At 40.1% G+C, this 18,066-nt stretch overlaps 1 protein-coding gene across 1 annotated transcript; it reads right to left on the bottom strand.

Annotated features, from left to right (window-relative positions):
- Positions 1 to 4,355: 4,355 nt before the first annotated feature.
- Positions 4,356 to 13,524, bottom strand: LOC139106889 (synaptic vesicle glycoprotein 2C). The gene is made up of 12 exons (XM_070663945.1): positions 12,309 to 13,524; positions 11,521 to 11,568; positions 11,273 to 11,437; positions 11,052 to 11,214; positions 10,736 to 10,857; positions 9,858 to 10,096; positions 8,868 to 9,037; positions 8,608 to 8,785; positions 8,279 to 8,396; positions 7,935 to 8,094; positions 7,529 to 7,656; positions 4,356 to 7,343 (listed from the first exon to the last, which is right to left on the bottom strand). Exons 1-12 carry the CDS (start codon positions 12,352 to 12,354, stop codon positions 7,258 to 7,260), a joined length of 1,623 nt encoding a protein of 540 aa, XP_070520046.1. The 5' UTR covers positions 12,355 to 13,524; the 3' UTR covers positions 4,356 to 7,257.
- Between the last annotated feature and the right edge of the window lie 4,542 nt (positions 13,525 to 18,066).

An 18,066-nucleotide genomic window follows, 5' to 3' on the forward strand; every position in this document is an offset into this window, starting at 1 on the left:
AAAACGACGTTGAGACACCCGCCGTTATCAGACAATTTTCCACGCGTGCGCATACGCCCTCGAGGAACATTGGGGGCTGCCGTAGCGGTGCGGGGTAACGTGAAACGACAATGTCGAGGGAATCCCTTATGGCCGCATTGGGAATAGGTGCGACTCCTCTTTTCCACACTACACGTAGGCGCAAGAACCACACTCGTAATTCGATTATTACCGTCTCTGTACGCATGACGATTACGATGGGCGGTTTTACGAAGCGCGAACGCTCTTCAGTTCACTTTGATTTGAAGCGCCGGAAAAATAATTAAGTCCCCCGAGGTGAGAAAATGAGCTTAAAAAAGATTGATTTTTAAAATATTTAATATCGAAGTGTGAATTAAATTAAATAAGAATTTGCTTCGTGAATTCGTAGACGCAACACTCCCTTAACACCGCCTAGCTTCCCAGTTAGAGAAATACCGTCGTGCTTCTCCCCTATTTTTCTTAGAACGCGTGACGTGCGTTTGATTTAAAGCACGACGTTTAGACGCCGGCGTTTTTTCAGTCTCGCGGACGTTTCATTCGCGATGGAAAGCGTCTTTATGATTTAGCGACTTTCTCGTCGACGAATATACTTAAGTAAATGCTTCTTCTTGCTCAGTGTCGTCCCCGTGCTTTTAAGGATCCCTCAGGTATTAAAATAATTCGTTTTATTTTATATATCTATATAAAATATTACATAGAATATTATTTTCAAAACTTAACTTAATTTCGATATTTTTGTATATTTTCGTGATTGACAAAAATGCGCAATTAAATAATTATCCGTGAAAAGATACTTGGCTTTCGCAAACGAAAGTAATAGATAAATTACATAATGGCCGAATGGTTGATTGGCTTTATTCAACGCTACGAGGCTCTTGCTAGAACGACACAAAGATTAGTTTTTATCTCGTAAAATACGCTTGTTTTTATATAATTTTTACCACATTTTGTCCATTTTGTATGACTGATTGCAATATAATACGCGTTTCGGGCAAAATAATTATTATAACAAGAATAATTTACGTGTTAAAAAAATTACGGAAATATCATCGGAAAATATAGAAATATGTAAAACTGCTGATATAAAATATTTTTAATGATTGCAATTATTATTTCTTTAAATATCTTCAACTTTAATGCGTTTGTACGCGCAATAACTCAAGATTAGGGTGCAGCGTTCTCCCTATTACGAGGTATGACAAGCTTGTTTATTAATCGGTACAGCGATCGTAACATTTTATTTGTCTCGACGTCGGCGAGAGCGCGAACGATATGACGGGGTACATTATCACATTTCTAACATTTCTATCGTCCCACTAGTGGGACGCTCGCGATCGCATCGTGAAATTTTTATCTATATGCATGCTGCACTATATATAAAGATAAAACTCACCCCGAAATAGTCGCGTAGATTGTAACGTAGTAACGTTGTTTGCCATTTGGTATTACAGCTGGTCAAGTCGCACACTTTCGATTCAACAGTTTCTCAATGACAAAAACTTAATTTTCAATTTTAATATGTTTTGAAATTTCCTTAATTTTTAAAAGACCGCGTCGATTCATTCCAAAAGACGAAAGAGAGAAAATAACTCATTGATTTTCGCAATAAACCGTGACGTTAAATCTAGCTACGACCCTTTGAATCGTCGCGAATGGCACGTATCGAAAAACTTATACATTTGCGAGTACTTCAACTCGAAGGAGTCCCGCGTCCTGAGAAACATGTTTTGAGCAAGAAAATAGAGTGCCCCTTGCATCGTAGTAATGGCCAGCCAGGGATAACACGCGCAGGGGTGCATTTCAATTGATCCACCGTTATCGCGAGGAGGGTTCGTTGACCAACATTATCGTATATAACGAAGCGCACGCGAAGTCTCGATGTGCTCCTGCTTGGAATGTCCTTGAAGAGCAATCATTTCTTCATTAAGGTCGCCGACGTTATTAATTCCACTGTGCTGGGTTTATAATTAATTGGCGCAGTTAAGTAAAAAAGAACAATCACCGTTGTATATTAAATTATGTATTACATTACCGAGCCATATATACTTACATATATATTTTTGTTAGCCTTTCGCCTCAAGGCCAGAAGTTTTAACGTCCGCGATTTCTGAAGGGTTGTTCAGTTATTTTCGCAGCTCATTCCTCATATCCGTTCGACTTCCCGATTGTTCGTGGAAAAATCAATATCTGCGGAAGGATTCCCTTTTCTCTCGCTACGGTTTAATTGTTCCCTTCAGCGATGCTAGGGTGTCTCTTCGCGGGATTGAATAGCGTTTTCGGCAGACGGAAGCTTCCTTGAACTTTTTTTCTTTTTTTATTTTCTATTATGACATTTCTGAGCTCTCTTGCTCGGACGAGAAAAAAATGTACGATTATATATTAATGCCGCCGGCAGATACAAAGCGGGAGAGGGGAAGAAATGCGGGCGGACGAAATTTTTTTGCGTGTCGTTAAAAGCAGCCGGAAAGGTCATTAGTCTCGCTAATCTCGATTGCTGGGAATATATAGGGCCGATGCAAATTATTGTGGAGGAACGTTAATCGCCGCACTAAACTAATTACTGCGTTTTACGTGATTCTCTGCGACGAGCTTGCGAAGATAAACAGGACGTTTTCCGATGTATCAAGCTTTAATTCTTCCATGAACTTTTAATTACTTTCAACGAAAATTACCGTCATTTACTTTGCGACGCGCGAAGAAAACTCATTGTTTCTAAGTTTACTTTATTTAATTGTATAAATATTCTATATACGTATAATTATATGTATTATTAATTAATTTTTTCATATCACAAACTTAAATTTTTCATACGCGTGAGAAAAAAAAAACGAAAAAAAAATCACCGTGTCTTGATTAAGCAAATGAGATGAATAACGATGCTTGTCTGTGACTGGCAGCCTGTGATTTATCGGTATAGCAATAGCTGCAAGGATACTGATGATGTCACATGCTATTGCTTAGCTGTGTATAACATAATGTCCCAGCGGAAGATGTGCTCTCGTCGTCTAGACCGGGAAATCCCGATGAGTCAGAGGGGCGGAATCATCCCCCTGAGAAGAGTAGTTCGCCGCATCCTTTTCACGACAGCCCGCAGTAGAAATTATATTTACATTTAAAAATTGCATTTTCAGCAAAATATTCTTTTTTATTATTTTATTTATTTTGACGGCGATGCTGCGGGCCGCGAAATCAAATGATTTATCCGGGTTTCGTGATATTAACGTGATAATCCCAGCGAGCATAATCACGATGGCAGAATCGCGTGTAATTTGAGCTTAGGAAACAGGGTGGAATCATCGGCTTGTATAGAATTGATTGGCGATAAGCAGCGTGAAACGTTAGCATACGCGTCACGATGTCATGTCATGAAATGATCCCCTATGGCTCGTCTTCGTTGCAAGACAAGTTCACCATGTTATCGCGATCGGATTGCGCGGAATTTAAGGGTTGATTGGTTACGCGGGGGAAGGGGGACGGGTCGTTGGCGTCCGCGACGCGGAATAAAAATGATAATTTTTCAAACGACGAGGTTTGTCGATCGCGGCCGCATGCATTGTTTCGGACAAGTGCGTTGCGCGCGATGAATTATTCATGGCGAAATAGATGCGGGGGAGGTCGTCAAGCTTGATTTTATCACGGATAAAGAACGTGGACTTTATTTCGTAATCGAAGAGATTGCAAGACCGTGGGTTTTAAGATTGTGCGTGAATATATTCATCCGGGGTTTTTAAGGCGAGCGAAACTTTCGTTGAAATAAAAGGGAAATTATTCGACTTGACGCTGTCTCGGTTTGTTCGTTTGCTTATAACGCAACTTCGCAAGTAAACGTGGTGAAATATTAAACAAACGATAGAAGAATAATACCAGGAAAAGGGTATTAAATTTTACATAAAATCTCTGAACTTGTTGCCACGGAATGTAATTTGTTAAACGCGCAGTATTTGCAAATTGTGTAAACTGCGTTTGCAAGGTGAGGAGATAAATTGAATGAGAGAATTTACACGCAACTAGTTTCAGAGTTTTTATTCTCGAATGCCTCTCGGACAAGTTGCGAAAAGCTCGATCCCGCGAATAAAGTTACTCGTTTTATAAAAGTTTTTTTTCCGCGGAAAAAAAATTTTGACGAGATAAATCGCCGTGTCAGCTTCGTGTTATTTTTCATCTGCATGGTCGCTTTACTGCTGGGGTCGGCCACAGCGGAAGAGTTGACTTGGATGTGACTTGGCATTGATGCAAAGTGCTTAACACTTTGCTGCAAGAATTAAATTACAGATTTTCACTTTTTTTCTTTTTTTATTCGATCTTTCTTCGGTAGAAAAGAAACAGATAAAAGATTTGGAGTGATGTAATTGTTTATTAGGTAGAGATACGATTCAGTACAGTAGGTTTGTCTTAATCTCGTCAGTGTTTTAACGAAAATTAATACATTATTTTTTTGTAGACGTAGTCTTTGCATATATTTCGCTATTCGACTATCAAACAAAAAAAACGATCTCTTTCGGGTGACATTACCGTGCCCGAATCAAATAACCTTGCTTTTAATTTTCGAAGCCCCGCTATCTGTGTGTCCGTGGTTTTACTTCCGATCGAGGAAATGCGGGACTCGTTGACGGCAAGTCGCGCGACGCACGCTTCAAGGTTGACCGCCGGTCTTTAATTATGTACACATTTATATACATATAATATATAATTAAATTTAATCAATGTCCGAAGTACATATTTTAATTGTCTAGTTTCAAAAAAAAAAAAAAACTTAATTTAGAATCTGCAGCTAGTAAGTGTATCATGCACGGCGGCCGATAAAAAAGTTACAAGTAGATAAGATATCAGTATACGATATTTCTGCTCGACTGATAATGCCGCGTTATCAAACTACCTTAAAACAGTTCGAAAATAGGAGTACCTACCTGAGATATTCTGTAACATTGTATCATCTAGTAGTATATGTGTCGGGGACTGATAATTTTCAAGGTATCCCTATCCTGTCTTCAACCGTTTACATTAGAGGGCACAAAAAATACGTTCTAATATTATTTACCAGAAGTGAGTAATTCGCGTACTTATTTAGGCTCAACTATCTCATGCTTTTGACTATAATATATTATCAGGCATTTTGAGGTTTGATTTAATTTTAATATGTAATTAATATGTCCAGGCAAAGACGGTCTTCGCGATTTTCGAGATCGAGAACGACCCAATGGAAGTACCGTCTTTGTCTGGACATACTAATTAAATACTACAATTAAATCGAACGAAAGTAATGAATAGACAGCCGCATCATTCTTCAAGTCACATCATTCTTTTTTTGTACTTCGTAATTAGGGCCTCTTAAAAAATATCGCGCGCATGGTTTCTTCTAGTATAATTGAAAAGTATTATTTCAATTTAAAATTTAATTTAAAATTCAAATCAATTTAATGAATGTTACAGCTCGTAAAACATATAACATTTTATTTGAATCATATTCCATGGATCGCTTAATTGCGAAAAACGAAATGTTTATTTTATGAAAATTATAACATCACCGGCTAACCAATTTGTATTACAGTTAATGTACGCTCGTACAAACATCTTTATTCGCAATATGTTTGCCTTTAATTAACGCATTTAATAAAGCGGCCGCGATGTTTATTGCGATAAAATATTAATGAGACATCATGACTATTATATAACCCAAACTGAATAACACACATTAAACGCAACAGAGATTAAATCGAAGATAAAATTGCCGAAGTGATCGATGATGCGTGGACTTGTTTAAATAATGATGTGGGATGAGTCGCTTCACGGGTATTGTTTGGTATATAATCCTATAAAATAAATCATGAAATTGTCGCCCACCGCATCGCTCGATCGTCACACAAATTTCTGAATTTCCAAATAACGCGCATTTCTGGCTCTTATGTCAATTTTATACGATTAAATAATAATAACGTATTAATTTTATTTTTAAATAATACTAATGAGTTAAGCGTGTGATAAATTTTCCGAAATATTCAATAATTGTAAATTTAACATTTACAATTATCATTGCCGAAACATATTTAATGTTATATGCATATATTATGCCAGGTTTAATTTAACTGCGCGAGCTGGATCTGAAAATTTTCGCGCAGGGGTTTCGCATACGTTGCGTTTTCGAGATATATTACAATTATTTGAATTTTGGTCCTTGAGACAACACTCGACACACTCGTGTAAGCCAGAAACGCACGGAAAGCTCTTAATCCCCGGGTAGCATTAAACATTCTTTAGGACCGCGTTATCCCCGGAGTTATCCCGAAAGGGTTAAGTGACGAATAACTGTACGGCTTACGTTAATTCCGCGGTGGTGGGCTGGCCTATATATCGCACGATTGCACCAAACCGGAGGAAACCGCGTACAAGTTCGGATGTTTATGCTCCGAGCAAAACCGAGAAGTGCAGCTACAGTGGAGTAACTCTCGCCTTGCCGCCGCTGTGGCAATAAGCATGCGCTATATGACTCCCTCATGCATATTCGGCAAAGGTAAACTTTACGGCGAATTTGCCCCTCGGCCTGTTCCGCGCACAACTAGCTAATTAACTATCGCGACGGATAACTTTCGATATCCGCGACTGTCCGCGGCACTGTCTCGCAGCTTACACGTAATCAGCCTCGTTCGCCGTAATCCGCGACGCGATGCTCGCACGAGTTGACGTCAATCCTTCCTTTGCTACGTTGACATTTTAAGTAATTCGTTAGTTATTCAATAGATGACGTTTACATAATCGTAAAAAGTCATGTTGCATTCTGCTGCTCTCTTGCTTCTGGCGCTATAAACTTTTACGAAGGCAAATTACTGCCGCAGCATAACGCCGGGCAAGATTTTTCCGAACAAGCTACATGAAATGTGTTTCCATTAAAGTCGGAAGTACTGGCTTTATTGTGAGCCATTAAATATTGCGTTATCCATATGAAAAGTATCAGGAAAGGAGGACCCCTCCCCCCCTAAAAAAAAAAAGAAAGAAACAATTATAAAGTTTTTAAAAAAAGAAAAATTATATTACATCTACTTTTGCGTCAAGAAGGAAAGGAATATTTATTTAACATTAATTTTCTCATTAAACTTCCCTAAATTCTTTATCCGATAAATTAATTTATGTTAGATAAATATCACAGCCTAGCCGAGAGCTTTTTCAAGCAACTACACATTCAACTGAAAATTTATTACTCCGCCGGTACGCGGATTTCAAAGTATTTGTACGCTGCGCTCCTCACGATTTCGAGGTGTTAACTTCAGCGGGTTTCGCCGGCGATTCTCTCACGGGTGGCGGAAAGAACAGAGATACACAGATGCAGGCTATAAAAAGAAAATATGTTAGTAAAGAAATTAGATTAAGCTCTGTTAATTAAATACGAATTATCATAATTAATCCTGCTTATTTAATTAAATTCAATATATATAATTCCTTGTTTATATCAACGTTGCGAATCGAGTAACGTAAGAAGGAAATTATAGGGCCGCGCGTATTGCACGAATTGTACCAGAGAAGAAACAACCGAGTCCCATAAACGCAGCGACGCACTCGGCATCCAGAAGTGCGGAGAAAATCAGATTTCCCGCAATAGCGGCGATATTTCCGACGGTCGTGAGGATGCTAGCGCTCGTGGCTCTGCAACAAAAAGATCAATTTCTGTTCCGCGATTGTGTTTATCTCGGCGTGCCCTCGTTTCTCGCATTAACGGACACGGACGGTGATAAGCGGCGGATCGAGGATCGCGCTCGATAAGTCCCGAGATTGCGGCCGTTCGCGCGCCCGCCGCATCTGCCACGTGGTTGCACGTGGTGCAATTAATTTCACCGGAATTACACGGGGATGCGCGGACGAGAGCGCGGGGGATACGCTCGCGCGCGTCAAAGAGACATGCTTATATATTCGCGCGGCATTACCTTAATGGGACGGGAATAACGTCGACATTCACCGCGGTAACGATATTACCCGCTATTCTTGTCGTCACGATAACCGCCGCTGCCAGCGTCAGCATATACGGCGGAGACTGCGCCCAATTTATTCCGAAACTGCTTGCCACTGATATCAGGAAGGCCGTGACTGCAAGAATGGTGTTGTACCCGTTAATTTATGGATTATTACCGCGGGACGAACAAATAGATAGCATTCAACCGCCTCTACGTCATGTAGCAAGAATAAAAAAAAAGAAAAAAAAAAATTGTTCAGCAACGGCTTATTAATTACATTTTTTTAATTTTACATAATAAATTTAGAGATATCTTACACATTACGATCTGTTTTCGGAGTTTAGTGGTCGTTATAAAGCCAACGAGAAATGAGAATATAACGGCTGACGATGCGATGACGGTGGAATTTTGATAAATCACAGGTCTGATGATCCACTGGAAAAGCATGACGTTACAATTGCTACGATGTAAATTCTATTAAAGGAAATTATTAATAACGCTCGCGGTTTACGGTTAATCGACGATCGGTTTAATTGTCCGTTAATTAAAAAGACTGCGAGTTTTATTTTGAGAGATTGACATTTTAATATTGTTCTAACGATAATGATAATTAGTGCCGTTTGTTACGCAAATTTTTTTCACCAACCCTTAAGCACGTGTTGTCGAAATTCGAACAGTTTAAATATTGTTTGCCCGGCAGAGATTCGTGACGGTCCAGCATCTCGCATATGGTCGGCTGCCTTCCCTTCCGCGTCCAGCTTTCCCAATCAAAGTTATTGAGAATAATAAAAAGATGCGGCACCCACAGCCTCATCGTGTTGAATCTGCGCAATTGATCGACGTCCGTTATCGAGTGTTATCGCGTTGAAAGGCGCGCGGGGATAGCGAGAGCTTGTCCGAACTTACCCAAGCATGCTTCCAAATTGAAGGAAACTTACGAAGCAGAAGGCGGGCAGGTGAGCCGCCGTCGTCAGTAGTTGCTTCGTGTTGTACAGCGAGACGCGCATCCTCTCGAGGCTCGCCTGGAGCACGGGACGCGCCAATTGCGTCTTTTGCCGAACGAATAGCGCTTTTATCTGGAACGAGAAGGGAGCGCGATGAAAAGCGCCCTTTTCTCGGCTCACCGAGTGAATTATGCGCCCGATTTGTGCACCGCTATCTAAATGCAGTGGCGGGAGCGGCATAGAATACGAAAGCACAGACGCACAGCGTAAGATAGAGCAAAGTATATAGAGTACGATACATAAAGTGTTAACAATGCAAATTTATCATTGTTTCCATTATCAAGATCTGAATAAATAGATCTGCGAAGCGGCGATTTATTGTCTAAAGGTTACACGATAAAAAGAGGTGCACAATTCGCTCGGGGTGCGTGAACCCCTGTCCTCGTTCGCCTGGGAAATACGATTTGCGCCTTTCTCTATTTCCGTTTCCGCTTCACTCAGCTTCCTCGTTCTTTTTCCGTTCGTTACGGACGTGCCATAAATAAAATGTGTCGTTTGTATCTAGCTGAGGCGCTATGAAGTCGCGAAGGATATCTCACGGTCATTTGTTAGAGCCCGAAATAACGAGTTTTGCTCGATAAGCCCGTAAAAACTTAATAACGTCCGAATAATGCAATATTGTCGTTCCCGGAGTCGGAAATAAAAATGATACCGCGCTTTGTATTCTGCCAAAAAACCTCGGCGAGCTGTAACGAGTTCGGCGATGTATAACGTCCGCTTGAAAAATCTCGAAGCTAACGTAAACCGAAGAGGTCGAACTTTTTTTTTAATCGAGTTTGTAAAAACGAAAGTCCAATCAAAGTACCGGGCAGAAAGATCGAGGAAAAATAGGATATGTGGCTGCGGGAGAAAATAAAAGTTAAATTCGCTTTACGCGTTCTGTTTGACTTACCGGGAACGTATCCGCAGGTTGCCTAGTGTTCATACAGTACATCCTTCTAAGCAGTTTCAAGGCAGCATCCGACCTGCCAATTGCCATGAGATATTTAGGGCTTTCCGGTAACATGGTCGCCGTTATGAGGCCGACGACGGGTGGTATCGAGCAGATTAGTAAATATATACGCCAAGAATCGTAGTCTTGGCCGAGAATGTCAATGTGCCAGTCCAACGGTAGTATTATTATGCCCAGAGCTGTCGAGTTATACGTTTAATTATTGAGACAGAGTGATGGCAACACCTGTTTTTTAAGCTATTTCTTGATTCTCGAATTTCAAACGTCAAACTTTTTTTTTTTTTTTTTTTAATGCTAGGCATGGAATAAAAACAAAATACTTTGAAATTTGAGGTTTAAGAAATAGTCGAAATTTTTCATCACCCTTTACGTTACAAAATAGTTCGTTTATTTAGCCGAAACTGTTTGGTGTCAATGTGATTCGCCGTACGCTTTGTTAGGTAAACTTTGCCAGTTATTACATACGGGGCGTCGCGATAGTGACACGTAATCTAGTTTCCAACTAGTTTCGCCAACCTCGGCGCCGAGAGCTCGTTTTAGAATCCTTTTCACGTGAATTATCCGCAAAATGTAATACTTACGTTTAGGCAGATTAACAGCGCAAGCGAAATAAACAGCAGGCGCGGTACTGATAGTAACGACAGTCGGGAGTTATAAATTATTGTGATTACATGGCCACGTGTATTTCCTACAAATTTTTCTCCACCACGCGTAAAGATACAGCCTTTATCTTTATGCCTTATTTATTTTCTCTTGCGAGCGATCGTTATTGATAAGTACGATGCTTCAAACGATATATTGTGGGATCGCGTGTTTACCTGCCGGTACGATGTTCGCCACGGCGAAGAGAAATCCCGCCCATGTGGTGAAGCGGAGTTTGTACTTAGCCGAATGGAATTCCGTCAGGTACGTCATCACCATCGCAAACGGGCCACCTACGCTGTAAATCACAGACGCGCGCGCGTTACATCTTGTCAAAAGTAAGATTTGCAAGGAGGCTGCGCGATTCAGTCTCGGTCAGAAAGAACGCGCTTGAATTATCCTCGGGATTTTAAGACGGGAAAAGGAAATTTTCAACGTAAAAAATATTGCTCCGTTAATTAAAACTAGATGACTGAAAGATCGTTAACTTACAAGATTCCGCTGATAAATTTGACTAGGAGAAATAAATAGTACGATCGTAGACCACTGCTTACGACGTTTAAAATCGTGTCGCCTAATAACGCGAGGATAAACAGCGTTTTCGTGCTCGTGTACGGCGTTATGTAGTCCCATATAAAAGCAGTCGTTATCATACCTATAAAATATTATTGATTAGATTATTATTTTCATCGATTCTCGTTTAAATTCCGCACCTATGTAAGGAATTGCGACGAATGTGCCCTTGCGAAGATAGCTCGTGAGTTCGAGGTCGCATTCGACCGAGGCCAAGAGAAACGCGCCGGAAGTAGTGTCAAAAGTGGCGGTCCACGCGATTGGCAGCACCGCCAATAACAGCAGTACATTAAATAGCCCATAGCCTGAGATAAAAAAAGAAAAAAAAAAACAAAATTAAAATGTACAATGCAATTAATCGCGCGTTTCGAAATCGAAGAGATCTTACCGGTCGTGGAGATGGCTCTGTCGAGATCGGCGGGTTCGTTAACATTATCTAAAAAAGAAAAAAAAAAAGGGAAAATGAAAAAGCAAGTGGTTTTTAGGAAACGAGGTTCTACACTGAATCTGCATCGTGAGTTATGTAACAAACGACGCAGTTAAAGTATATCAAAGAGTTTAGGTAGATATTTACGTGCAGAAGGAAGCATCTGGTTATAAATTAGAAAAAGAAGTAAGAAAAAGTGGAAGATCGTACATTCAGAGCACTTTCTACCAAAATAATTACGATACGGTGCCGTAAAGCTGCTAGCAAGAGCGTGACTTATCTGTACGTTGAAAAATTAGATATTGCACAAAATGCGTATACTTGTACTTCAGTATTTTTTTTTTTTTGATGTATGTGAAATTCGTCTAAAACTTATGCATTATACATCACATTTTAATACATTATACATTACAATCTGTGATAAGTATCTGCATATCGTTTCTGCAACATGATATGTTAATCGCGAACGAGACGAGATAGAAATCCGTATACACAGAGAAATTTACATTTATACGCAGATTCGTTAGAAGACCAATGAGAGTGAAATTACTTTTTCTTTTTTTTTCTTTTTTTTCTCTTTTTTTTTTTTAATGTTTCGCTGCTTTATACGGGTTAGGAACTCGTTGGACGAGTTCTCATTTGCTCCTGATGCACCACTTCACTAGCTCACTATGCAAAACTACTTTGACTTCGGCGTACAGTGGGTTAACACTACCGGATGTTACGCAAGAAGGGCTTCGGGCTCTCACCGGTTGTCGTGGCGGTCTTGTCATGATCCCGATCACTAGTGGGCATATCCGACGCGACGTGCTGAAGAGACGACTGCGCTCGACGTGATGGAGTTAGTCCCGCTTCGCTCAGGACGAAAATAGAAACCTCAGTCGATTTAGGTGGCGATCTCTCTTCTTCGTCGGATGCTTCTTGTCGCTCTTAAGTGGTACTAATCGCGCCAAGTATCCGACCGCTCGTTTCACTTTTGATTAAAAAAAAAAAGGAAAAAAAGAAAAAAAATAAGCAAATTTACTTTGCGAGACTACGATTAGACGTGCGCTTTTAGTCGATGGAATCCGCGGCGCCGTGATGCGATTTCACGCATGCGATTTATAAAACGCGATTGAGCTATCTGGCGATCTTCCCACTCGCGTAACCCGTTAATAAAAATGGGTTAAACGATTCATTGTGCCTCAGCTGTTTCTCTTTAACAAATTAAGATCTCGAATACCAGTCGATATACACTATAGGCAAATGTTGGTTTTCAAACTTATTTTATTTATAATAAGAGGAGTGAAATATTTGTACGAGTAATAAGTAAGTTGAATAGAATTAAAATTATTTTTACTAATAAAACTAAAAGCATCTCGCTTCTCGCGTTATTTATGTTAATTGCAGCGTGTTATGTAAAACGATTGTTCCTCGCCTATCATTTTTAGTAACCGCCCAGTAATTGGTTAATTATTGTTATTCGTACGTATTAAGTAGTCTTATGTACAATTATCTCATTTCTTTTTAATGTCTGTAATTACTTTTTTTTTTTTTTTTTCTTTAACGTAATATTATTTAAAAGAAATGCACGATTAACGTGTCATCGTTATATTTATCGCGATTAATGCATCATATATCACACAGTCACTATGCAAATAAAGTCATTTACTTTTCGTGTGAATTACACGTGAGTGTAATGTTGATAGTCGCGTATCTTTTCGCTACCTTAACATCGCACGACTGGCAAAGGAAGTAGCCTCGATCGTTATTTGCATTTATACAATATACAAGAAATTTACGTTTCGTCGATTAGATAACGAGATAACATTATAGACGGAATACCACTTTTAAACTCGTTTTATCACTATAAATGAAAATGATACAACTTCTTCATTCAAATTATTCGAGACTTTTTATCTCCGTTAATACGTATCATTGCAATTATTGAAATCTATAACGTGTGAAAAAAATTAATAAAATAATAACATCATTAACGTAACAAAAAAAAAAAAAATATAAAAAAAATTGATTTATGAAGTCAAAAGGAAAAATAGAAAATGGTTTACTTAGGTAATTGATATCGCTGTAACTTTAAATGTTTGCACTTTAGATAACGTCGCTTTTTCCGCAAAAGTACGTTTGTGACGTTCGATAAAATGCTCAGTGAAAATAGAGACAAAAATGATTTCAATAAAAAAAACACTGTGTCCCGCGCTCTGGCAGCTGATAAAACGCTGTGGTCTTTCGATGACGCGGGTTAATTCGTCGCAAAAACTGCATCACTAAGCTTTACGTGTCACTCATATGCATTAATGGAATGTATTTCGCAATTTGCCACGTGCGCAGATGTGACGATGAGAAATCAGGCATTTTATAGGGGATGGAATAACGATGTTTTCCGGTGGCGCGAGTAATAGCAATTTCGTCTCGTTTCTAAGAAATTATAACGAAAGGACTATATACTTTTTAAATTTAAAAGATAAAACAATATTGGGAACATAGTAATTGCTGCTGATATTGGCAATATGCGAAAATAGCGTAGGTATTATTATTAGTGGTTATTGCGGTTTCATTTACGAGCTGTAATCGCTTGCAGCATTTGGACCATCAATTTCCAATTTGGAAATCCGATTGAGAAATTTCTTCCCCAATGAGCTATATCATAGCTAAAACTGTGTTAAAGCGATGCAAATTAGATGAGCTGTTGTTGACGCAAAAGAAACTTATACATATGTCACATATAAATATAGTTCAATCAATCTCTGGATCTAATTACGCTGCCCGACGTTTTTTTACGTGCCTCGCTTTATTTCTTCTTGCTTTTCTCAATATAGCGGAATCTATACGGTACTAATATGATACTGGTGTACGTAATAAGCGGCTCTTTTCTGATTCGCTGGGTCGAGCGAAGTTGAGCTACGTTCAGCACGTGAGAAGTAAAACTTTTGTTTTAGTACTCTTGTTAAATACAAGGGCTGATCGTATCTATAATTTATTAGGGCTAGAAAAAAAGTTAGGTAATTTTGCTGCGGAAACACGAGACAATGCGAGAAGTAATGCAAATGATCTCGACGTTGAAGTTAGGCGGTAATTCGGGTAATTTTCAAGTCAAGCGCAGTTTAACCGGACAAGGGTAACACGCTTATTGTTAAGTGTTCTCGTCGGGAAGCGAGACGTAAACGAAGCGACCTCGCAACTAGTCGGATACTTTTGCTGCGAACCGTCTAAAGTCGAACAAACAGCTGCCATTGCCATCCACACGTCAATCCCTCACCCTCCACTTTCGCGCCGCCCTCCGCCCGCTCCCTCGCTTGATGGGGCAACTCGCTTAATGAGTTTCTCGGGATACTCGATGCGGAATGCGGGCTCTATTCAAACTTATTCGGCTTTCGTAACACTTTGCTCTCGGATTCTTGCAAGGGCACTGCTCTGTCGAAAGAGCGGTAACGATATCTCATTCCGCTAGTTCTAGTATATATTTAACTCTCTCGACTTGCAGCTCATATTTATCGGATTCACTTAACTTCTTGCTCGCTACGCAAAACTTTAATACCTCGGATGTTAAATTACACAGAAAGAAATTTTATGTTAAAAAAAAAAAAAAGAAAAGAAGAAACGATCTAACTGTAATTAATCGCAAATAAGCTGCTCAAATTAAAATTTTCAACGTAAATTTTAACTTTGAAAGAAATTCATGGAGAGCGAAAAAGAATTAAAATTCGAGAGAAAGAAAGAGAGATTACAACTCAAAAGTAAATGGAATATTGCATTATTCCATTCCTTTAAATTTGGGGAAAGCGAAAGACAAACTTCGAAACCCTTCCAATGAGTTCTCCCCATCTCCCATTGACGAGCTGGAGGACCGAGCTCTCAGAGACGGGTGATCCCGTGTTTGCGAGTAAATTCGCGCCGATTCTCCTCGCCCGCCGAACATCGAAGGGAAAGGAAAGGAAATGGAAAGTTTGCGCGTGCACTTAAGCTACCGAATGGAATGGAACTCGGGGAAATCCGTGTATGAGAAAGTTATTTCTGAGTGGATTACGTAAAGCGGGCATCTTTCGATGGCATCACGCGCACGCGGGCAGAATCTGTAATGTTCCGCGGGATAATTTGATTTTTACATTTTACTAGACGTTACAGAACGCGCGCTCGTCGTTTGCTCTTTGAACATACGTACTCGAGAGATAATTGTATTAACTGCAGCAAAATCTCTACGTTCTCTTTTTTAAAATATGGTTTATTCGCCGTTACGTTGTTCGGAAGACGCAGATTCTCGTTCCTGCCTTTCCGTTTCGAAAGCGTTGTAAATTCGCGGCGAAAAACGTGTCGCATGTAAAAGTGTTGGCAGCCACTCTCGCGAAATTAGTTTGTATTTCATATTCGCGGTACGCGCCGCCGTTGTTTTTGCCACGGACCCCCTCGGCTCGTCTCGCGCAATGATATGCACCCTCACGAATGCTGGACGCAGGTCTTAGTCCATCAATCCCGCTAAATGACGGCCCTTGGTAGGTGCACGGGAGGGACGAACGGTACAGCGGATGCCGTCCAATATCCGCGGGTCTCGCGTGAGATCCCTCGAACCTTGCGGCACGTGCACTAACCGACGACTTAATGGAGCCTAGACCATACGGCGTCGCCATGTGCCGTCTGTAATTTCTGTGCGTTCGTGCACGTCGATGCTGCATCCCCGTATAATGTCCATCATGTTAGTACCCATAATTATATAGAATCCACAATTAGATTCGCGGCTAACGAGAGCTATTAAGCGGAAATGCGAGTGTGCCAATTCCAACTTCCGCCGAGGGTGACTTTCGCGAAAGTGATTTTAATAACGTTTCGCTTAATGGTAATTGAGAAGGGCGAGCTTCTGCTCGGTAAACATTTTTTTTTTAAATCGTATTTTACCAATTTACTTAACGATTCCTTTCGTCGACGTCGGCGAGGGATATCGAAGCTGCACGAGTCGCGAGCGGTAAGGCTTGTGAAAGAAGTACGGCGACGATGAAAAAGTCAGAGGCCTCCAGGCTTGCCGACGGTCGTAAAAACGCGGAAACGTTCGAAAGAGGCCACGTACGTGCTCTTCTGGGTGGGCGATATACCTCTTCGCGATCTTCCACGAAACTCGCGTACGTTCCGGTTACTGGGTACTCTTGCAAGCGCAACGGGGCGACGGTGCGGAAGTACGAAATGCCGTCCTTAAGTCATTTATTACGGTTACTATCGCAGAAGTTTATCATCGTGGTCTCGCGTCTCTTGCGATGCACTGTGCATATGTTTGCCTAATATTTGGAACACGGGCTACATGCAATTTCTTCATTTTCCTTGAAATAAGTTCTTCTAATATTGTTATACGCGAAGGATATAAGAATAATATACGCGCGGTAATATTACACGTAGAATACATTTAAAATATTTTCCCTAAAACTTATTTAAAGGGGATATTCCGTGACGCGTTGCGATTAACGGGAAGTGTTTTAAGTTAATACGAGGAAAAGGAAAATTATAATGTAAAAGAGCGGTACCACTCGACTTACTCGCGCTTTGTCGCTGACTGTTATCTCAAGTCGTGCCGCAGAAAATTCGATTCCATTTTGAAGCTCGCGGGCGAGTTTATGAGGCTAACGAACCGGTGGATATCGAATTATGGCGAGGGGGAAAGGAACAAAACAAGAAGGACAGAAAAGATCTTCGGCAGGATCTACGGGCGAAATTGGTTTACACCAGTGATAAACGTGTTTCGTTGCCATCTACTATTGCTGACGACAGAACGAGACCGTATTCAGCAATAAATATAGTTATATAGAACATCTTCGAAAGACTGCATTATGGAAGTAGTATAGAAGCGGTATAAGGCAATCGTATTTACACTCACAGGTAGAAAATGTTTTTTCGCGCTCTTCAAATATTTGTTCCTTATTTGGCATAAATTGTTTTTAACGTTTAATTAAAAAATTAAAATTTCGTTATTCAGATGTTCGAAGCGTGGAGCGTTACGTTAAGCTTTCATTCCAGTAACATATATTATGTCGGAAATCATTTGCGCGGCAGTGATTGTACGTGTAATCGGTATAACACTATGTCGTGTCTCAATTTTGATTATTCTCTGCTTCGTGCTGTCAGTAATAAAGCGTCTTAATTGTCTGACATCGCCGACAGACAAATGTGGCGCGGAACATTCACGCTGGGACGCGAGATAGCTCGAAAAGTAGGGGAAAAGCAATCAGCGAAAATTTCACGAATGGAATTTTCGCTTTTTCAGATCCCAAGCTAGCCGTGAATCCCGTGGGATTCTCTCGAGATAATTGTTCGGTATACAACGCGTTCTACCTCGTAACCGTTTCTCGTGTTCAAATTGATTGCGTGCGAAATAATAAATTTCACGCACTAATTGCGACAACGGTTTGTTTTTCACGTCGTGTTTCAAACCGTATACGTACGATCGATTAATATTGACTTCGAATCAGATTGTTTAATACGTTTGCAACATTAGAATATAAACGTATAGTTTTTATTTATTTATTTATT

This window comes from Cardiocondyla obscurior, linkage group LG12 (genome assembly GCF_019399895.1).
Source record: "Cardiocondyla obscurior isolate alpha-2009 linkage group LG12, Cobs3.1, whole genome shotgun sequence".
NCBI lineage: Eukaryota > Metazoa > Arthropoda > Insecta > Hymenoptera > Formicidae > Cardiocondyla > Cardiocondyla obscurior.

Bases quoted from the DNA above. Each gene is read 5' to 3' on its own strand.
- LOC139106889 (XM_070663945.1), bottom strand. From the start codon at position 12,354: ATGCCCACTAGTGATCGGGATCATGACAAGACCGCCACGACAACCG. The intron at 11,569-12,308 runs GTGAGAGCCCGA...TTTCTTTTTTAG, and splicing joins CAAGACCGCCACGACAACCG to ATAATGTTAACGAACCCGCC. The intron at 8,786-8,867 runs GTAAGTTCGGAC...TCAATTGCGCAG, and splicing joins CAATTTGGAAGCATGCTTGG to ATTCAACACGATGAGGCTGT.